Source organism: Somniosus microcephalus, chromosome 27, assembly GCF_052327205.1.
Source record: "Somniosus microcephalus isolate GS21.2 chromosome 27, FLI_Smic_1.0, whole genome shotgun sequence".
Taxonomy (NCBI): Eukaryota; Metazoa; Chordata; class Chondrichthyes; order Squaliformes; family Somniosidae; genus Somniosus; species Somniosus microcephalus.
The window spans coordinates 4,026,281-4,048,655 of NC_141013.1; the positions used below are offsets into that span (position 1 = coordinate 4,026,281).

Below are 22,375 nucleotides of genomic sequence, written 5' to 3' on the forward strand. Positions count from 1 at the left end.
CTGGCTCCTTCCCCTTGGGGAGAGGCCAAATGATCAAAGTCATAAAAACCAGCAGCAAATGTCCACCCTTTCTTTTATAACATGTCTGACATTTTGAAGTGTGACAAATACACCCTGGAGACAAGACTTGGATACCTGGAGTCAATATCCAACATTTTAATTTTAGAAGACAGTTTTGGGAGGAAGGGGAAATGATTTACGTTCACAATCTTATGCACAGTTCTCACAGCAAGATTCAGTTTGCTTTTTTATTAATTACACCGTATTTACAGCACAGAAACAGGCCATTCGGCCTGACAGGTTTGTGCTCCACACGAGCCTCCTCCCACCCCTCTTCATAGAAACATAGAAGATAGGAGCAGGAGTAGGCCATTCGGCCCCTCGAGCCTGCTCCGCCATTCAATGCGATCATGGCTGATCATCCAAATTCAGTACCCGGTCCCTGCCTTCTCCCCATACCCCTTGATCCCTTTAGCCTTAAGAAATATATCCAACTCCTTCTTGAATGTATTTAATGAATTGGCCTCTACTGCCTTCTGTGGTAGAAAATTCCACAGGTTCACCACTCTCTGGGTGAAGAAATTCCTCCTCATTTCTGTCCTAAATGGCCTACCCCTTATCCTTAGACTGTGACCCCTGGTTCTGGACTCCCCAACCATCGGGAACATCCTTCCTGCATCTAGTCTGTCCAGTCCTGTCAGAATTTTATAAGTTTCAATGAGATCCCCTCTCATTCTTCTAAACTCCAGCGAGTACAAGCCTAATCGACCCAATCTCTCCTCATACGTCATTCCTGCCATCCCAGGTATCAGCCTGGTGAATCTTCGCTGAACTCCTTCCATGGCAAGAACATCCTTCCTCAGATAAGGCGACCAAAACTGCACACAATACTCAAGATGTGGCCTCACCAAGGCCCTGTATAACTGCAGCAAGACATCCTTGTTCCTGTACTCAAACCCTCTCGCTACGAAGGCCAACATACCATTTGCCTTTTTAACTGCCTGCTGCATCTGCATGCTTACCTTCAGCGACTGGTGCACAAGGACACCCAGGTCTCGTTGCACTTCCCCTTCTCCCAATCTATTGCCATTCAGATAATAATCTGTCTTCCTGATTTTGCCACCAAAGTGGATAACCTCACATTTATCCACGTTATATTGCATCTGCCATGCTTCTGCCCAATCACCCAACCTGTCCAAATCATCCTGTAGTTTCTCGGCATCCTCCTCACAGCACACACACCCACCCAGCTTTGTGTTGTCTGCAAATTTGGAGATATTACATCTAGTTCCCTTCATTTCACCCTATCAGCATATCCTTCGATTCCTTTCTCCCTCATGTGTTTATCCAGCTTCCCCTTAAATTCTATGCTCTTCGTCTCAACCACTCCCTGTGGTAGCGAGTTCCACATTCTCACCACTCTCTGGGCTAATTCTGTACTTTGGTTACAAATAGCCAGAGGGAGTGCAGACCCATCAACACTGGTCACCTGCCATCGGCATTGCCAGCGTGACTGACAGATCTCTCTCGGTTCTGCTGTGCCTGCAGTCTTTCCTGATAACTGCTTGTAGGAGTGGGAAAAGCACTTCGTGTCAAAATCGATCGTGCTGCTCCCATCGTGGCCTTCATATCCCTTTCTGCAGAACAACTCCGGAGACACGATAAATACTTTAAAAATATAAACCGAATGCAGAAAAGGACCCAGAAATGTCTCCGGTGCACTGGGAGCGTAGATACCAAGATATCAAAAAAATAGAAACTTCAAAATAGATCGGCTGGTTATTTTAATATTGTTTTGATTGCGATGCTCTCACTGATCTTCCAGAACTTTCCGCTCCTGTTCGTACTAAACCATCCTGCCCATCTCCTTCCACGATTCTCATTGTGCTCCAACTATGACTCCCCTCACAGGCCTATGCTCCCTCGCACAGTGCTAGAAGCAAACCTCCGCCACCTACCCGCCTGGCCTCCGCCCCCAGCGCCCCTGATAGGAGTCCAGAAGGTTAAAGAGTGATCTTTATAAATCCCTGGTTAGGCCTCGGCCGGAGTATCGTGTCCAATTCTGGGCACCGCACTTTAGGAAGGATGTCAAGGCCTTGGAGAGGGTGCAGAGGAGATTTACTGGAATGGTTCCAGGGATGAGGGACTTCAGTTATGTGGAGAGGCTGGAGAAGCTGGGGTTGTTCTCCTTAGAGCAGAGAAGGTTAAGGGGAGATTTAATAGAGGTGTTCAAAATCATGAAGGGCTTTGATAGAGTAAATAAGGAGAAACTGTTTCCACTGGCGGGAGGGTCGGTAACCAGAGGACACAGATTGAAGATAATCGGCAAAAGAACCAGAGGGGGAGATGAGGAGAATTGTTTTTCCGCGGCGAGTTGTTGCGATCTGGAACGCGCTGCCTGAAAGGGCGGTGGAAGCAGATTCAATAGTAACTTTCAAAAGGGGAATTGGATAAATACTGGAAGGGGAGAAAAATGTGCAGGGCTCTGGGGAAAGAGCAGGGGGGAGTGGGACTAATTGGAGAGCTCTTTCAAAGGGCCGGCACAATGGGCCGAATGGCCTCCTTCTGTGCTGTGTGATTCCATGATTCTCTCTAATTGAGGTGTTTAAGATGATTAAAGGGTTTAATCGCAGACCTCCAAACTCTCCCTCCGTGAAGTTCCGATATCAGAACTGGTCGTGCCACTGGGATTCTCCCGCACCCGACACCTCTGATGGAAATGACAGTGCAGGAGGAGGTCAGTGAGGTCGTGAAAGGTGCTGTAGAAATGCACGTTATTTCTTTCACCGTCACTCTCACCGTCCCCATCGCAGGCAACGGCGGAGAGGTGTGGGCAGGGCACCTGACCGCCTGTCCCTGAGCCGGAGATCTTCAGTGCTCCACGGGGAAAATGGAGCGATTTCAAACATCATTTAAAGAAACAAAAAAGGTCTGACTGTCGGGAGCCCTTTACAAAAAGAGAAAAAGGAATTCTCTTTGTCCGTAAAACACTTTGGGACGTCCTGAGGTTGTGAAAGGCGCTACAGAAATGCAAGTCTTTCTTTCTCTCTTGCACTCCCTGCTTCTCACTCACACCCATCACTGTGAAACTATCTCAACAGAGTTTCTACTTAAATTCACGTTAACGCTAATTCTCTTACTGTACCTAAGTTCAGCTTTGTGGATCTCGGCAATTTTTCTTTCCAGCTTCTCGGAATGTTTAGGGAAGAACTGGAACTTGGAGCTGTATCCTTCAGGATGCTTTCCTGCATCATAGTCACCGATTTCAGCTAGAATTGAGAACATCTTAAAATAAACAAAATAGTTTCAAAAAAGAGACCTTTCCCAGGCTCTGAGTAATATCAATATTCATCTTGTGCAATACTCGGTTATCAATTAATTAATGCAGAATACTGTGTGCTCACGTGGGAGAGCGAGCCAGGGAGAGAATGAAAGAGAGACAGAGGGAGAGAAAGACAGAGAGAGAGAGAGAGACAGAGAGAGTGACAGAGAGAGACAGAGACAGAGAATCAGAGACAGAGAGAGAGAATGAGAGAGTGACAGAGACAGACAGACAGAGAATCAGAGACAGAGAGAGAGAGAGAGAGAGAGAGACGGAGAGAGAAAGAGAAACAGCCAGAGAGAGAGAGACACTCAGACACAGAGAGTGTGAGGGGACGAGAAAAGATGAGAGTGAAAGAAACTGGAGAGAGAAGGGTAAAAAGAGACTGAGAAAGGGAACAGGGTTTGTCCACAGTGAAAAGGAACACAGAAAAAGACAGAAACTCATTTATTATTAATAAATAATTGACCCACAAAAAATGGCAGATTGTTGGTGATGTAACTGTAGCTTTAGTGACGTAATAACCAGGGAAAACGGAGACAAAATGCTTGTCTTAAAGCTGGGTATATAGAGCTTGCACCAGTGAAACAGGCCATTTGGTCCAACTGGTCCGTGCCGGTGTTTATGCTCCACACGAGCCTCCTCCCACCCCTCTTCATCTCACCCCATCATCATATCCTTCTATTCCTTTCTCCCTCATGTGTTTATCCAGCTTCCCCTTAAATACATCCCCCGCGCCCCCCCGCACCCCCCACATCCCCCCGCACCCTGCACCCCCCACATCCCCCGCACCCCCACAGCCCCCACGCCCCCCGTACCCCCTACATCCCCCGCGCCCCCCACCCCCCCCACATCCCCCGCACCCCCCGCATCCCCCGCACCCCCCGCACCCCCCGCATCCCCCACAGCCCCCCGCACCCCCTACATCCCCCGCGCCCCCCCACATCCCCCACGCCCCCCACATCCCCCGCACCCCCCATGCCCCCCGCACCCCCCACATCCCCCGCACCGCCCCCCTCCCACCTCCAAATCCAGTGCTGGGGCCTGTATGTGACCGTGTAGTTGCCTCTTATTGATGTGGTAGCACACCACTCAATGTCAATGTCAGGGTCACCAGGGGTGGGCACCGCGCACCTCCCCAGACCAAAGAACATTTCTCATGACCTCATCACATATCTTGGCTGCACTCAGCAACAGCGCAGACACAGACGGAGCAGGAATTCTAGGGGCCGACAGCACGGCCTTCATGCCAGGACAGTGCTGTCCTCGGGAGGACTGTTGCAAGTTGGGCTGGTGTTCTGAGGTGAGCTCGACTCCTTTGCCATACAGAACGATGCTCCCAGCGCACAGACACATTCATGAAAGGACCTGCATTTCTATAGCGCCTTCCACAACCTCAGGGCATACTCAAGCACTTTACAGCCAATGAAGTACTTTTTGAAGTGTAGTCACTGTTGTAATGTAGGAAACGCGGCAGCCAATTTGCGCACAGCAAGCTCCCACAAACAGCAATGTGATAATGACCAGATCATCTGGTTTTTTTTAGGGATGTTGGTTGAGGGATAAATATTGGCCCCAGGACACCGGGGATAACTCCCCTGCTCTTCTTCAAAATAGTGGCCGTGGGATCTTTTACATCCACCTGAGAGCGCAGACGGGGCCTCGGTTTAACGTCTCATCTGAAAGACGGCACCTCCAACAGTGCAGCACTCCCTCAGTACTGCACTGGGAGTGTCAGGCTGGATTTTTGTGCTCAAGTCTCTGGATTAGGACTCGAACCCACAACCTTCTGACTCAGAGGCGAGAGAGAGAGCGACCCACTGTCACAGCTGATGCCCAAGGGCACCTTGAACCCGCCAGGGCCAATAACATGTCTGAATTGTACAATCAGACACCGCCCATTATATGGGCACTGAGCTCCAAATGCGTTCAATGGCCCGTGACTTCACTAATGTTTTATTTGAGGCCTTAATCACCCTAGAACATGCCTGGCACATGGATTCGCAATGCCATAGGTGCTTCCCTGTTGACGACAAGTTACCATCATGAATTATTAATAAAGCCTTGCATTTATACAGCACCAGATCTGTATCATATCTGAATCAGCCTTGGCTCAGTGGTAGCCCTCCCGCCAAGGGTCAGACGGTCGTGGGTTCATATCCCCCTCCATCACAAAGACCGCCTACGCTCACCCCCATAACACCGCCCGGCACCGCCTCGCCTCAGCCCATCTGCTGCTGAGGTTCCCTCCAGACTCGACTGTTCCGACGCTCTCCTGGTCGGCCTCACGCCTTGCACCCTCCGTAAACCTGAGCTCATCCAAAACACTGCCGTCAGTCGATGTTCCCTCTAAGCTGCGGGTGCGCACGGGCGCGCAGTAATCTAGATGGTTCAGCGCAGGCCGCTCACAAGCTCTTAAATACCGTGCGTGTAACCACGCATTGAACTAAACTGGGCACGCACAACAACAAAATTTGAGAGGAATCTCTGCTGCCCCGTGTCCTAACTCGCACCAAGTCCCGTTCACCCCTCACCCCTGTGCTCGCTGACCTACATTGGCTCCCGGTCCGGCATCGCCTCGATTTTAACATTCTCATCCTCGTGTTCCAATCCCTCTACGGCCTCGCATCTCCCTATCTCTGTAACCTCCTCCAGTCCCACAACCCTCCCGAGATATCTGGACTCCTCTAATTTTGACCTCTTGAGCATCCCTGATTATAATCGCTCCACCATTGACGGCCGTGCCTTCAGCTGCCTGGGCCCTAAGCTCTGGAATTCCCTCCCTAAACCTCTCCACCTCTCTTCCCAGTCTCCTCCTTTAAGGCGCTCCTTAAAACCTACCTCTTTGACCTGTCCTAATATCTCCCTATGTGGCTCGGTGTCAAATTTGTCTGACTACGCGCCTGTGAAGAGTCTTGGGACGTTTTACAACGTTAAAGGCTCTATATAAATGCAAGTTGTTGTTGTAGTGAAAGTGGGGGGAAACCAAAATAAGGCCTTAATGTTCGAGAGAGTTACCTTGCAGGATGTAGGCCGCGAGCAAAGCTGCATCGGAGGTCTTGCAGAGCAGACGCCCGTGATACAGATCTCTCTTTATCTGAAGGAAGACCAAGTACCTAGAGAGAAATACAAGAGGTCGGTAACTGGAGGACAGGTTAGAAAAAATATCTTTTACACAGAGTGCTGTTCGGACAGAGGATGTCCTACCAGAAACAGCGGTGGAAGTCGAATCCATCATAGTTCTTGAAAAAAGGAACTGGAGAAGTGCATGCAAAAAGAATAATTTAAACGGGTGCGGGGACTAACTGGGAGAGCTCTTTCAAGGAGCCGGCACGTGCACGTTGGGCCGAATGGCCTCCTTCTGTGCCGTAAAATTCCAAGGGGGAGAAATTCAGCATGTTAGCACCCCCAGTTAGCGCCTGGCGGGGGCACTAATGGGGTGCTCAGGCAGTAGTGCCGCAGTGGGGCAAATCCCGCGCCGCACGGCAAATTCGCCGGCCCCGTAGTACCGGCGATAACAGTTCGCGCCTCGGCATCTTTTGCCATGCAGATCGTGACGTCAGTGAGTGTGCAACGCTCGCTGGGCGCCCGATCTGCAAACTTAAGTAGCGCCCCCCCACCCCCCCACCGTCTTACCGCCTCGCGCGGACAGCGCCAGTGAGCAGAGGCGTGAACCAGCCGGCTGGCCAGATGCTACATAAAGGGATGCGCCCCAGCTGTCAAGGAACTTCCGTTCCAAAGGTCAGTTATAAGTGTCAGAGAGCAAATAAAGGCTGCTTTGTTCTCAGAGCGTTGCGGGTCATCAAAGCACTTTGCATTTTATCTCACAGCATATGGCCATTCCACACTCCCCGAATCATTGGGGGCTGGCGTGCTGACTCCAGTGACCCTCCCCTTTATAAAAAATTTGCTTATGGGATGTGGGCATCACTGGCAAGACCGGCATTTATTGCTCATCCCTAATTGCCCTCGAGAAGGTGGCGGTGAGCCGCCTTCTTGAACCGCTGCAGTCCGTGTGGTGAAGGTACTCCCTTTAATGGCTGCAAAGCTCCTGCGCCAATGCTCACTCCGAATTATACAACATCTCATATTCCTTATCGCTTGGAGCCTAAAGCCACTCACCTACATCATTTGCGCCTGATTTCGCGCTCCCCTACATTCTTTGAGTGCTGAGACTGAATTTAGCGGGCAGCGAGATTGATTAGTGACGGGCGCTAAACTTGCAGCTTCTCAAAAGTTATCACCCTGACCTGTAGCCCTGAGATTCAATGATTCTGTAATGAAGTGGAGTGGGCAATAGGGATAGAATCTCATGGGAAAATACATTACATCGAATTTACAGCACAGAAACAGGCCATTCGGCCCAACTGGTCCGTGCCGGTGTTTATGCTCCACACGAGCCTCCTCCCACCCCTCTTCATCTCACCCCATCTGCATATCCTTCTATTCCTTTCTCCCTCATGTGTTTATCCAGCTTCCTCAACCTCTCCCTGTGGTAGCGAGTTCTACATTCTCACCACTCTCCGGGTAAAGAAGTTTCTCCTGACTTCCCTATTGGATTTATCTACATGAAAGAAAGAATTTTAGTTAAATCATAAATTCCTTTTCAGATACCATCTACGGGCTTTCTACTGCAAGTGTGGTGTCACTGGATCATTAGTTCCTGATTTCCCTGGTCTTCTTCTACACGGGGGCTGGTCTGCACTGTGAGCCATTCCCCTTCACCCAGGCTCCCGGTTACATCGATTATAAATTATGCAGTCAGGCTCCTACTGGCTCTGGGGAGACATGCACTCCATGGTGTGTCATCGAACCATTCAGACCAGCTACACATGGCGGTATAGCTACCATCCTTAGCTCAGCTCGCCACAGCCTTCAGGAAGCAGAGGAAAGAGGAGGGAAAATCAGAGGAGGGATGCAATTGGCAGAACTCTCCTTAAATTCGATATTTTATTTGGGAGATTTAGATTATTGAGTTGAAATTACACTGTTTGGTATTAGCAACAAGAGTTTGTTAACTGGCTCGTAAGAAATTCCTTTCTCAATTATTTAATCCAGGTTAACATCTTTCTCATAAATGCAGAGAACTTCATCTGAACAAACAACACCAGGATCACCGACACCGGCACCACTGACACCGGCACCACCGGCACCATCAACACCGACACCAGCATCACCGGCACCACCGACACCACTAACACCGGCACCACTGACACCGGCGCCAGCACCACTGACACCGGCACCACCGACTCCGGCACCACTGACGCCGGCACCACTGACACCGGCACCATCGACACCGACACCAGCATCACTGGCACCACCGACACCGGCACCACCGACACCGACACCAGCATCACCGGCACCACCGACACCGCCGACACCGACACCAGCATCACCGGCACCACCGACACCGGCACCACCGACATCAGCATCACCGGCACCACTGACACCGGCACCACCGACACCGGCACCATCGACACCAGCATCACCGGCACCACCGACACCGGCACCACCGACACCAGCATCACCGGCACCACCGACACCGACACCAGCATCACCAACGACACCGACACCAGCATCACCGGCACCACCGACACCGGCACCACCGACACCAGCATCACCGGCACCACTGACACCGACACCAGCATCACCGACACCACCGACACCAGCATCACCGGCACCACCGACACCGGCACCACTGACACCGGCACCACCGACACCACCAACACCGGCACCACCGACACCAGCATCACCGGCACCACCGACACCGGCACCACCGACACCAGCACCACCGACACCAGCATCACCGGCACCAGCGACACCGGCACCAGCATCACCGGCACCACCGACACCGGCACCACCAACACCGGCACCACCAACACCGGCATCACTGACACCGGCACCGCCGACACCGGCACCGCCGACACCGGCATCACCGACACCGGCACCACCGACACCGGCACCACTGACACTGACACCAGCATCACCGGAAACACTGACACCAGCACCACCGGCACTGGCATCACCGACACCGGCACCGCCGACACTGGCATCACCGACACCGGCACCAGCGACACCGGCACCAGCATCACCGGCACCACCGACACCGGCACCACCGACACCGGCATCACCGCCGACGCCGACACCGGCACCGCCGACACCGGCATCACCGGCACCGGCACCACCGACACCGGCACCACTGACACCAGCATCACCGGAAACACTGACACCAGCACCACCGGCACTGGCATCACCGACACCGGCACCGCCGACACTGGCATCACCGACACCGGCACCGGCACCACCGGCACCGGCACGGGAAGTAGGATTCGTGGATATGATGACATGGGAGAGAGCAGGGGGAGAAACGGGGGTTCAGGGTTACAGTGAGGCCGGGGCTGGGGCAGCTTTGAACACACTGATGAATCATCTCCCTCAACGGGGTTCCTACTACAAACTGATTCCTGGCGACAGCAACTGCTCACCACCAAGCTGCAGCCCTGCAAACCATGAATGGGATTTTTTAAGCAATATTCGCACAGACTCTCCGGTTCAAGGAGATTCTGCAGGAGCCGGGTTGGTAATAACTGTGGCATTCTAGAAACGGTAATGGTTTGCCAAGATCTTGCTGAATGTGAGCACTTTAAACGCTTCACTGCAGGGGAAGCGATGCTCATCAATATTCCTGTTGGTACGGGCTAACCTCTGGCAATCTTTAAATGACCCCTTTGCATCGAGTTACAGGTGCCGGTACTGGAACACCGCGCCAGTACCACACGCGCTGCCTGCTGTCAGTTTTGTTCCTTACATCGCTGTGTGTCCTCACGCCCACGTGAGCTCAAGGTGTCAGGGCATCACTGGCTGTACATGCTCCCCGGGGGAGAATGAAATGGGTTCCCAATAGGGGCTGCCCTGGAGTCTCCAGGAATCGAAGATTAATCTCCTGTACACTGATGCCAGCAAAAACCCCGGAGAAAAATCACAGAGGCATTAATAACACAACTGTGTTTATTTTAATTCTCTTTGAACACTTTCATTTATTAGTTATAAAAATACTGGAGATGGGGATAAAGGGCTGTTTGACAGAGAGTCAAAAAATCATCCAATCAACTGTGTGGAGTTTGCACATTCTCCCCGTGTTTGCGTGGGTTTACTCCGGGTGCTCCGGTTTCCTCCCACAGTCCAAAGATGTGCGGGTTAGGTTGATTGGCTATGATAAATTGACCCTTAGTGTTAGGGGGATTAAATACGTGGGGTTACGGGGATAGGGTGGGATATGTGTCGGTGCAGGCTCGATGGGCCGAAATGGCCTCTATCTGCACTGTGTGGTTTCTGTGATTTCTGTGATAAAGAGTCTGTTCACTTTCCAATTGGTTGGGAAGGACTGGTCTCCGCCGCTTCCGGAATTTTCCAGCCTGCCTCGTGTGAGGTGGAACGTTTGCTCCCCAACTGACAAGGCGGGTTTGCTCCCCAGGGAATAGTGGACCGGTAGAGCAGGCTGCTGACTCGTGCCGCCGACGCTGATTCACTGAATTCCTTCAAGCGAGAGCTGGAGCTGCTCTGGCCGGGGCGGACACAAGGTAAAGGAAGAATAGAAAGACTTGCATTTCTATAGCGCCATTCACGACCTCAGGACGTCCCAAAGCGCTTTACAGCCAATTAAGTACTTTTTGAAGTGTAGTCACTGTTGTAATGTAGGAAACACGGCAGTCAATTTGCGCACAGCAAGCTCCCACAAACAGCAATGTGATAATGACCCGATAATCTGTTTTTGTTATGTTGGTTGAGGGATAAATATTGGCCAGGACACCGGGGGATAACTCCCCTGCTCTTCTTCAAAATAGTGCTGCCATCAGAAAACTACTAGGCACTTGGTCTAAGCGTTAAACAAAGCTTTAATCAACTGTTTTACAACATGGAGGTCTAGTTGTGTCCTTCACTAGTTCCTGTTAAGAATGTCCTGCGCAAGCTGGGCCCGTGCCCGAGTATTTATTTTCTCCCTGGACAGCGCCACCCGCAGGCCACTCAGTATTATTTCATAAGTCTTTCTTTCATGAATGACTGATTCATGTCAAGTGCCATGGGATCTTTTACGTCCACCTGAGAGAGCAGACGGGGCCTCGGTTTAACGTCTCATCTGAAAGGCGGCACCTCCGACAGTGCAGCACTCCCTCAGCACTGGACTGGGAGGGTCAGCCTGGATATATACCTGTTGTTATATCTGTCTAAGACCTGTGGGGAGTAAGAGGGGCTCGCTGGAAGAGCAACTTCCTCACACTGAACCGCAGATGTCAATAAAACCCCTTCCCCGTCAATCACTCGCACGCACACTCCCTTTGACCTTGTTGGGCTCAGTGAGCTTCTCCCGGTTACAGAATTTAAAAAAAATTTGTTTATGAGATGTGGGTCATGCTGGCCAGGCCAGCATTTATTGCCCATCCCTAGTTACCCTTGACAAGGTGGTGGTGAGCCTCCTTCTTGAACCGCTGCAGTCCGTGTGGTGAAGGTGCTCCCACAGTGCTGTTAGGGAGGGAGTTCCAGGATTTTGACCCAGCGACGATGAAGGAACGGCCGATATATTTCAGGTCAGGATGGTGTGTGACTTGGAGGGGATCTTGGAGGTGGTGGTGTTCCCGTGAGCCTGCTGCCCTTATCCTTGGCGGTAGAGGTCGCGGGTTTTTACCAATGTTCCACCTCCCGGGCTGCAGCAGAGCAGTAGTGATGCGCGGGTGAGCGGGGCTGTGGGTTAAAGTTCCAGGAAATATTTTCCTTGCCAGGTCCACTTTTCCTATGAAGGGACGTTGTTATTTCAAGACCAGTTTCCATTAGTTTCATTAGCTCCCCCGAGTGCTTTGTGTTTTCTAAAGCTAATTTCACACTGCACTGCCCGTGTGGCGATATATCGATCGGTGCCTTTGCTCTCTCTACACTATCGACCCCAGCCTGTGTTTCCAGTCCGCGGTGATTTATACTGCTTCAGCCTCAATGTAAAGTAACTACCACATTGATGAATAATACGAGACTATCAGCACATGCCATCTGCTGCAGGACTCAAGAGCCGCTGCTGGTGCTCCACAGAAACAACACACAGACCATCAGGCTCCTTCATTTAGAGTCACACTCGCTCACTCATTTTGGTTTAAAAATGTCACCGACTTTAATGATACTGGCTCTTAAAGAGGGTACACCGCATTCCAGTTCAGTGTCATAACAACATAAGAAGTAGGAGCAGGACTAGGTGAGACCACACCTGGAGTACTGCGTGCAGTTTTGGTTTCCATATTTAAGAAAAGATATACTTGCTCTCGAGGCGGTTCAGAGAAGGTTCACTCGGTTGATTCCGGAGATGAGGGGGTTGACGTATGAGGAAAGGTTGAGTAGGTTGGGCCTCTACTCATTGGAGTTCAGAAGAATGAGAGGTGATCTTATCGAAACATATAAGATTGTGAGGGGGCTTGATCGGGTGGATGCGGTGAGGATGTTTCCACTGATGGGTGAGACTAGAACTAGGGGGCATAATCTTAGAATAAGGGGCTGCCCTTTCAAAACTGAGATGAGGAGACACTTCTTCACTCAGAGGGTAGTAAATCTATGGAATTTGCTACCCCAGAGAACTGTGGAAGCTGCAACATTAAATAAATTTAAATTGGAGATAGACAGTTTCCTAGCAGATAAGGGAATTAAGGGTTACGGGGAGAGGGCAGGGAAGTGGACGTGAGTCTGGATTCGGATCAGCCATGATCCTATTGAATGGCGGAGCAGGCCCGAGGGGCCGTATGGCCTACTTCTGCTCCTACTTCTTATGTGTGCAGTTCTGGTCTCCTTACCTAAGAAAGGGTATACTTGCCATAGAGGGAGTGCAGTGAAGGTTCACCAGACTGATTCCTGGGATGGCAGGACTGTCGTATGAGGAGAGATTGGGTCGACTAGGCCTGTATTCACTAGAGTTTAGAAGAATGAGAGGGGATCTCATTGAAACGTATAAAATTCTGACAGGGCTAGACAGACTGGATGCAGGGAGGATGTTTCCCCTGGCTGGGGGGGTCTAGAACCAGGGGCCACAGTCTAAGGATACGGGGTAGGACATTTAGGACTGAGATGAGGAGAAATGTCTTCACTCAGAGGGTGGTGAACCTGTGGAATTCTCTACCACAGAAGGCTGTGGAGGTCAAGTCACTGAATATATTTAAGGAGGAGATAGATAGATTTCTAGACGCAAAAGGCATCAAGGGGTATGGGGAGAGAGCGGGAATATGGTATTAGATATGGTAAAGAAGTCTTACTCCAATTATATAGGGCCTTGGTGAGACCACACCTGGAGAACTGTGTACAATTTTGGCCTCCTTACCTAAGGAAGGATATACTTGCCATAGAGGGAGTGCAACGAAGGTTCACCAGATTGATTCCTGGGATGGCAGGACTGTCGTATGAGAAGAGATTGAGTAAACTAGGCCTGTATTCTCTTGAATGAGAGGGGATCTCATTGAAGCATACAAAATTATTACAGGGCTTGATAGGGTGGATGCCGGGAGGACTGAGGTGAGAAGAAATTTCTTCACAGAGGGTGGTGAATCTTTGGAATTCTCTACCCCAGAGGGCTGTGGAGGCTCAGTCATTGGGTATATTCAAAACAGAAGTCGATAGGTTTCTGACTAGTAAAGGCATCAAGGGATATGGCGATAGGGCCGGTGAATGGAGTTGAGGCAGAAGATCAGCCATGATCTCATTGAATGGCGGAGCAGGCTCGAATGGCCGACTCCTGATGCTATTTTTCTATGTTTCTATGTAGGCCATTCGGCCCCTCGAGCTTGTCAGCTTACCTCACGATTGCTCTCTCATCTCTGAGTCTAGAAGGTGCTGGGTTGAAGTCCCGCTCCTTGACTTGATCACAAACCAGTGCCGTACTGAGAGGGCCCTGCATTGTTGAAGGTGTCGACCTTTGGGATGCGATGTCCAACCGAGGCCTCGTCTACCTTTTAAATGGATGCTAAAAATCCCACGGCAACATTGGAAGAGGAGCGGTGCGCTCTCCCGCTGTCCCGGCCACAGTCCCTCCCTCAATCAAACCAAAACAACTGGACACGCCAGTCATTTGTTGCTGCCACTTATCACTCTGCAATAGCAATCACTGTGATTTTAATTCCACTGTCCCCTTTAAATGTGGCTCCACCTCCTGCCCCCTTTAACAGCAGCTCCTCCGCACCTCGCTTCCTCCTGATGGCGGCGATCCTGCTCTTCATAGTTAAACAAAAGGCGTCGCAGGGGAAACGGGCGCAGGTTCCGACCCGATCCTTCTCCGCGTCGGACCGCACCCCCTCCCCCCACCCCGCCTCCCTCCCCCGCCACCACCCACCCGCCAACCCCCGCCCCCAACCCCCACTCCCCTCCGCCCACCTCCCCCACTAACCCCCTCCCCTGTTAACCAACAACCCCCACCACAGCCCCCTCCCCCACCCCCGCCAACCCCCACCCCCGCCCCCTCCCCCGCCAACCCCTACCCACCAACCCCCGCCCCCCTCCCCGCCAACCCCCACCCCCGCCCCCCTCCCCCACCAACCCCCACCCCCGCCCCCCTCCCCCACCAACCCCCACCCCCGCCACCCTCCCCCACCAACCCCCACCCCTGCTAGCCCCCACCCCCTCCCATTCCCCCACAACTCTCTCCCCCGCCAAACCTCTCCCCCGCCCCACCAACCCTCTTCCCCCACCACCCGCCCCCCTCCCCCACTACACCCCTCACCACTCCCCCCCTCTCCCCCACCAACCTCCCCTCCCCACCCCCGCCATCCCTCCCTTCCCTCCCCTGCCAACCCCCTCCCTCGAAGAAAATGCAGGCCACAATATTAAATAGTGAATCAGTGCCTGTTTCTCCAGAGTTCCGGTCGGGGCTAATCTCACTGCTGATGGGCAGCGAGCACCATGTGAGACCAGTGCAAGCATGAAAAAAAGTAATCGCTTTCAACCATAGTTTCCCACATTACAACAGTGGCCACACATCAAACAGCACCTCATTGGCTGGGAAGCACTTTGGGACATCCTGAGGTGGGGAAACCTATAAAATTCTAACAGGACTAGACAGACTAGATGCAGGAAGGATGTTCCCGATGGTCGGGGAGTCCAGAACCAGGGGTCTCAGTCTAAGGATAAGGGGTAAGCCATTTAGGACTGAGATGAGGAGGAATTTCTTCACCCAGAGAGTGGTGAACCTGTGGAATTCTCTACCACACAAGGCAGTAGAGGCCAGTTCATTAAATATATTCAAGAAGGAGTTAGATATATTTCTTAGGGCTAAAGGGATCAAGGGATATGGGGAGAAAGCAGGGACAGGGTACTGAATTTGGATGATCAGCCATGATCTCATTAAATGGCGGAACAGGCTCGAGGGGCCGAATGGCCTCCTACTGCTCCTATCTTCTATGTTTCTATGTTTCTATGTGAAAGGTGCTGGAGAAACGTGAGTTCTTGCTGCCCCTCCTTTCTAGGCGTGTGTGTCAGCACATGCAGGAGGCACTCATGGCCAGACACGTGCAATCGTCACCTTTCCCAGAGGAAGCCTTGTATTTTTATATTGATTAACAACAGAGTCAGAAGGTACAAGCTGGCCGAGGTTCGTTCATCGAGGTTAGCGCCTCACCAACCCTATGAGTTGCGCGCTTACCTGATCTGACGACCTGTCCTTTACCTACCCAGATTTATATTGAGCAGTACAGCTGCATTGTGTCTACTGGTAGCTATAAATAGTCTGCTAATTTCCTTCGGCAAAAATAAGATGAAATACAGCACATAAACCATGGCAACAGTTAGCCAGAAATAACATCAAATATATCATTTTAACATGTGCTACTTTCCTCACAGTATTCGCGTAATTTTCCTCATGGTGCAACCCATCACACAATAGTGCAGTCAACGTTCTCGCAGTTTTTTTGGGGGGTGCGTGGTCCCTTTAACGGGCTGCGCGACCCATTCAGATTTCCGCGCGGGGCAGTTTTTCCATTTAAACGCCGATGAGCCGGCCGTGCGGGACCCCCGGAGCGCGGGACCCCCAGGAGTGTTGTGCGGGACCCCCGGAAGATTGTGCGGGACCCCCCAGAGCGTTGTGCAGGACCCCCCCGGAGCGCAGGACCCCCCGGAGCGTTGTGTGGGACCCCCCGGAGCGTTGTGCGGGACTCCCCGGAGCGTTGTGCGGGACCCCCCCCGGAGCGTTGTGCGGGACCCCCCCGGAGCGCAGGACCCCCCGGAGCGTTGTGCGGGACCCCCCGGAGCGTTATGCGGGACGGGCAACTTAAAGGGAAAACTGGGTGCAACCGTCACAAAATGAGTTTCGTCCGCCACTTGTGAGTAGCCCGATGTTAAATAACTTTATGACTTCAAAAAAAACTATAAAGAACAATTTACGTTTCATTGATCAGTTTCTTCGTAAGTTAAATATTTTTTAATATTTCAAAGCTTTTAAGAGGCACCTATTAGTGCCCCTGTGCCTAAAAAAAAGCTTAATTTTAAGAGCCTCGTCGAAGTCCCGCAAACAAGCGCCATTAGCGGAAACTCGCCGCGATGATTAATTCGATCCGGGGGAGGGGCCGGCTGCCAGCGCGGTGGCATAGTGGCTAGCACTGTTGCCTCACAGCGCCAGGGATCCGGGTTCAAATCCGGCCTCGGGTGACTGTCTGTGTGGAGTTTGCACATTCTCCCCGTGTTTGCGTGGGTTTCCTCCGGGTGGTCCGGTTTCCTCCCACAGTCCAAAGATGTGCGGGTTAGGTTGATTGGCCATGATAAAAAATTGACCCTTAGTGTTAGGGGGGATTAAATATGTGGGGTTACGGGGATAGGGCTTGGGTGGGATGGCTGTCGGTGTAGGGACCGGGTGCTAGGGTTTGGATGATCAGCCATGATCTCGTTGAATGGCGGAGCAGGCTCGAAGGGCCGAATGGCCTACTCCTGCTCCTATCTTCTATGTTTCTATGTTTCTAAAAAGATGGCGGAAACTCGATAACCGCTGGACGGAACTGACGCTTGATGGTTTGCGCTGGTTTCGGGCCAATTGCGCTGGAGCCTAACGGAATCTCCAGGCCCTGATGTTCGGGTACTCCTGGAGGTGGGGCTGAGCCACACGCCCATTCCCCTCCGCGCGAAGTTAAAAAGAAAAACCCTTTTACTAAACTGTCATTATGAACTACCAAATGTTGCCACAGGAAGACCAAAGGAGTCAATAATTGAGCTGAATTTGAAGAAAAGGTGCAGGAAAGACACAACAAAGAAGGGACCGAGCGGTCACTTTGGCAACTTAATATAAACTTGTGCACGGCAAGAATTCTGAACGCCATTTTCAGACTCTGGCATGAAGTCCATTTAACCATCTAGTACGTGAGGCAACCGATACTGCTCCCGAATCGCTTCTGTGTGCTGTGCTCACTCTATCCATCAATACTAGTTTTACACAGGATTACACAGGATATACGGCACAGAAACAGGCCATCCGGCCCAACCAGTCCATGCCGGCGTTTATGCTCCACTCGAGCCTCCTCCCGTCTTTCCTCATCTAACCCTATCAGCATAACCCTCTATTCCCTTCTCCCTTGTGTGTTTGTCCAGCCTCCCCTTAAATGCATCTATACTATTTGCCTCAACCACTCCCTGTGGTAGCGAGTTCCACATTCTCACCACTCTCCGGGTAAAGAAGTTTCTTCTGAATTCCCTATTGGATTTCTTGGTGACTATCTTATATTGATGGCCTCTAGTTATGCTCCTCCCCACAAGTGGAAACACTCTTTCTGTATCCACTCGATCAAAACCTTTCATCATTTTAAAGACCTCTATTAGGTCACCCCTCAGCCTTCTCTTTCCAAGAGAAGAGAGACCCAGCCTGTTCATCCTTTCCTGATAGGTACAGCCTCGCATTTCTGGTATCATCCTTGTAAATCTTCTACTGCACCCTCTCCAGTGCCTCGATATCCTTTTTATAATATGGCGACCAGAATTGCACGCAGTACTTCCAGTGTGGTCTAACCAAGGTTCGATACAGGTTTAGCATAACACAGAATCACAGAAACACAGAAACCCCACAGTGCAGATAGAAGCCATTTCGGCCCATCGAGCCTGCACCGACACATATCCCACCCGATCCCCGTAACCCCTACACCAACACATATCCCACCCTATCCCGTAACCCCACGTATTTAATCCCCCTAACACTAAGGGTCAATTTATCATGGCCAATCAACCTAACCGCACATTTTTGGACTGTGGGAGGAAACCGGAGCACCCGGAGAAAACCCACGCAAACACGGGGAGAATGTGCAAACTCCACACAGACAGTCGCCCGAGGCCGGATTCGAACCCGGGTCCCTGGTGCTGTGAGGCAACAGTGCTAACCACTATGCCACCGTGCTGCCCTACTTTTCAATTCTATCCCTCTAGAAATAAACAGTTGCAGAAAAAATAAAGCTGTTGAGGCTGGAGGTCAATTGAAAATGTCAACACTGAGATTGATAGATTTTTATTAGGCAAGGGTGTTAAGGGTTACAGAAGCAAGGTGGGTGGATGGAGTTGAGGTACACATCAACCATGATCTCATTGAATGGTGGAACAGGTTTGAGGGGCTGAATGGCCTCCTCCTGTTCCTAGAACTAGATGTCAATTGCCGTCAACGTATTCAACAACAACTTGTATTTATATAGCACCTTTAATGTAGTAAAACGTCCCAAGGCGCTTCACAGGAACGTAATCAAATAAGGAGATATTAGGGCAGGTGACCAAAAGCTTGGTCAAAGAGGTAGGTTTTAAGGAGCGTCTTAAAGGAGGAGAGTGAGGTAGTTAGGCGGAGAGGTTTAGGGAGGGAATTCCAGAGCTTAGGGCCCAGGCAGCTGAAGGCACGGCCGCCAATGGTGGAGCGATTAAGATTGGGGATGCGGAAGAGGCCAGAATTGGACGAACGCGGGTATCTCGGGGGGTTGTGGGGCTGGAGGAGATTACAGAGATAGGGAGGGGCGAGGCCATGGAGGGATTTGAACACAAGGATGAGAATTTTATAATCGAGGTGTTGCCAGAACTGGGGCCAATGTAGGTTGGGGAGCACAGGGGGTGATGGGTGAATGGGACGTGGTGCGAGGTAGGACACGGGGCAGTGAGCACAGGGGTGATGGGTGAATGGGACGTGGTGCGAGGTAGGACATGGGGCAGTGAGCACAGGGGTGATGGGTGAATGGGACGTGGTGCGAGGTAGGATACCGTACAGCAGGGCGTGGATGAGCTCAAGTTTATGGAGGGTGGAAGATGCACATTGGAGATAGTCTGGGGGATTAGGTCCTATATTATAAAACATTGGCAGGGCTGGCATGGAGGGAGGTATCGATGTCAAAGTTGGAGGATGCACCTGAGGTCAAGGTCGGCATCCCAAGGTCGCGATTGTGCAGCACTGTCCTACTGAATAACCTTCGAGCAGGAACAAGCTCTACCTCAGCATCACCACAGAGGGCAGGGTACAGTGACTGTGCTGCGATCGGATTCACTGAGGCTCAACAATGAGAGCCTGCTCTCGTCTCTTTTCACGGAATAGGAGGAACAGAGTGAACCAGAATCTCCCTGCGAGGCCACGCTGTGCACTTCAAGCACCAGCGCGGGCCGACACACCCGGGAGAACCTCAGCATTGAGTTGACGAGGGATCACCTTTGCAATCTCTTGGTCTCGATGTTGCTCTACAGTCCTGTGCGCCAATTTCTCCTTCTAGTTGACCTCACTCCTCATCTCAGCAAGCTCCCTCCTCATCTCTCCTGCCCTGACCCAATCTGGTGTTCTATTTTGGGTACAGTCCACACCACATGTATCGGGCGTGTTGGCGTTAATGCAATCCGCCCACTATAAGCGTTGGACGGTAAAACCATCACGGGTTGTAGGAACCCTACACTCCAAATCCTCTGTATCATTAAAAGTTACACCAGTGCAGACACTTAAGTTATTTTTAGTTGCATTTGAACCACCCCCTTTTTATTAGATGTTCATTTTTGAAAGGCATTCACAAACGGGGTGGCAGCGGTCCGGGAACTCTGAGATTGACCCGGGCAGAATCCGCTGCTGCCCTTCGCCCTTTAACCTCTCCTATTGCCAAGTGAATTGCTACAGATTCTTTTGATTTGTTTAAATCATTTTACCACTGAAATGTCAGGGTATTTTAGAGGGGAGGAGATTTTAATGAATTGCCCGAAATAGAAGGTGCGCTCACCACGCTGGAAGCGTCGTGTCTGAAATTGATTTCTCTGCTAATGGCAAAGGGTGAGCGTTAGTTGTCTGCTGTGAACAGTTGCCCATCAGGAGCGTGGGCGATGTAAGTGGTGGGGGCTGTACTGACGTTTCCCCGTTCTAATTTCATCTTAAATCTCATTATATAATCACCTATTTCAGTACTCAGACCCAGATTTAGCAAAGCCTCTCCCCTTGTAGGCATCACAACCCCCTCCAAGTTCCCCTCTGAGTCACACACCATCCTGACTTGGAAATATATCGGCCGATCTTTCATCATCGCTGGGTCACAATCCTGGACCTCCCTCCCTAACAGCACTGTGGGAGTACCTTCACCACACGGACTGCAGCAGTTCAAGAAGGCGGCTCACCACCACCTTCTCGAGGGCAATTAGGGATGGGCAATAAATGCCAGCCTTGCCATCCCGAGAATGATTTTAAAAAAACATGAACATAATACTTAAGGAAGGTGTTCTGTACACATTTTAGGAATTTTATTCCCTATTCTCCATTTACTCCCATTCTCCCGATTAATAAGATCGTAATTAAGAACAATTGTTTATCTTTCCCGGCTCATCTCTCTAATCTGCAGATTTCAACTTCCATCTCATTCCCAAAATTTGGAGAGCTGTAATACACCCCTGCTAATGGAACAATGGGATCTTCCCAGTAATCTGCTGGAGAATTCGCCACTCTAATGTTAAAATAGAACAGGAAAAGCTGCAGAGGCTGCCGATCTGAAATTAAAAGTGAATAGGATGGGGATGCTGGTCACGTCAGTCAGTATCCGTAGGGACCTCGACAGAGACTCAGAGAGCGACCCGATGACCGGAGATTATATAAGATCAAGTTACAACACTGAAAGGGCAGCTGGATTTCTTCACAGAAGAAATTGTAGCTAAAAGCCAGACAAGAATTGTCTTTTAAAACTGCAAGGACAGTAATGTCTGCAGATTGGTTGGAAGACTGCGATACATCGAAAATAAAACCTCAGTGGATTAAGTGCATGTAGCAGGAATCCATTTATAGGTTAAAGACTTCAAAGAGCCATCTGAGTGCCGGTTCTTAAGACCGCTGTCTTAGCTCTTGAGAGGCAATCTCTCTCTCTCTTTCTCTCTCTCTCGGGGTAGGTAACGATTATACCTGGGGCTGCCTGTCAGAACAAAGACTCGTGGAACGTTAGCCCAGTAACAACCCTCTTATTATGGGAATCAAGGGATATGGGGATAGTGCAGGAAAGTGACGATGAGGTAGAAGATTGGCCATGATCTTATTGAATGGCGGTGCAGGTTCGAGGGGCCGAATGGCTGACTCCTGCTCCTATTCCTTGTGATCTTACCTGGTTATCTCCTCCTTCAGCGCTGAAGGGTCAGTCGGGTAAAACTTGACGCGGAAACACATGGTGTACGGAGGCTGGGCTGCCAAACAGAAGAGAGAAATATGAAATGTTCACGATACCAACAGCCCGTGTAAAACGCGGGCTGGTCAGGTGAGAGGCACCATCCTGATCACTCTAGCAGCATCAAACAACATCCCGCAATAACCAATGATTCTGCTGCCTTCTTTGGTGATGAGATCACACCAGTGGAGAAATTACAAATTGCCCTTAATAATTATTCCTGAGCTGTTCTTTTCGTATCTTCGCTCCCTGCCCTTGGAGAACAGTGCGAAGTAGTGGACGGATTCGTGGGCTGGTTAACCGGCCACAATGTGAACACTTTGGAACAGAGGAGACTGAGGGGAGACCTAACTGAGTTGTATAAAATTATGGGGGGCCCAGATAGAGTGGATCGGAAGGACCTATTTCCCCCAGCAGAGAG

The 22,375-nt window shown here is 51.0% G+C and overlaps 1 protein-coding gene across 3 annotated transcripts in view; it reads right to left on the reverse strand.

Annotated features, from left to right (window-relative positions):
* Positions 1-22,375, reverse strand: part of frmd5a (FERM domain containing 5a) — a 276,610-nt gene that overhangs the window by 62,663 nt on the left and 191,572 nt on the right. For all 3 annotated transcript variants that reach the window (XM_085968386.1, XM_085968385.1, XM_085968387.1), the window contains 3 exons: positions 21,895-21,973; positions 6,341-6,438; positions 3,146-3,269 (listed from right to left, as the gene is read on the reverse strand). In XM_085968386.1, the coding sequence (XP_085824512.1) occupies positions 3,146-3,269; positions 6,341-6,438; positions 21,895-21,973 (301 nt within the window). The remainder of the gene's footprint in view (positions 1-3,145; positions 3,270-6,340; positions 6,439-21,894; positions 21,974-22,375) is intronic.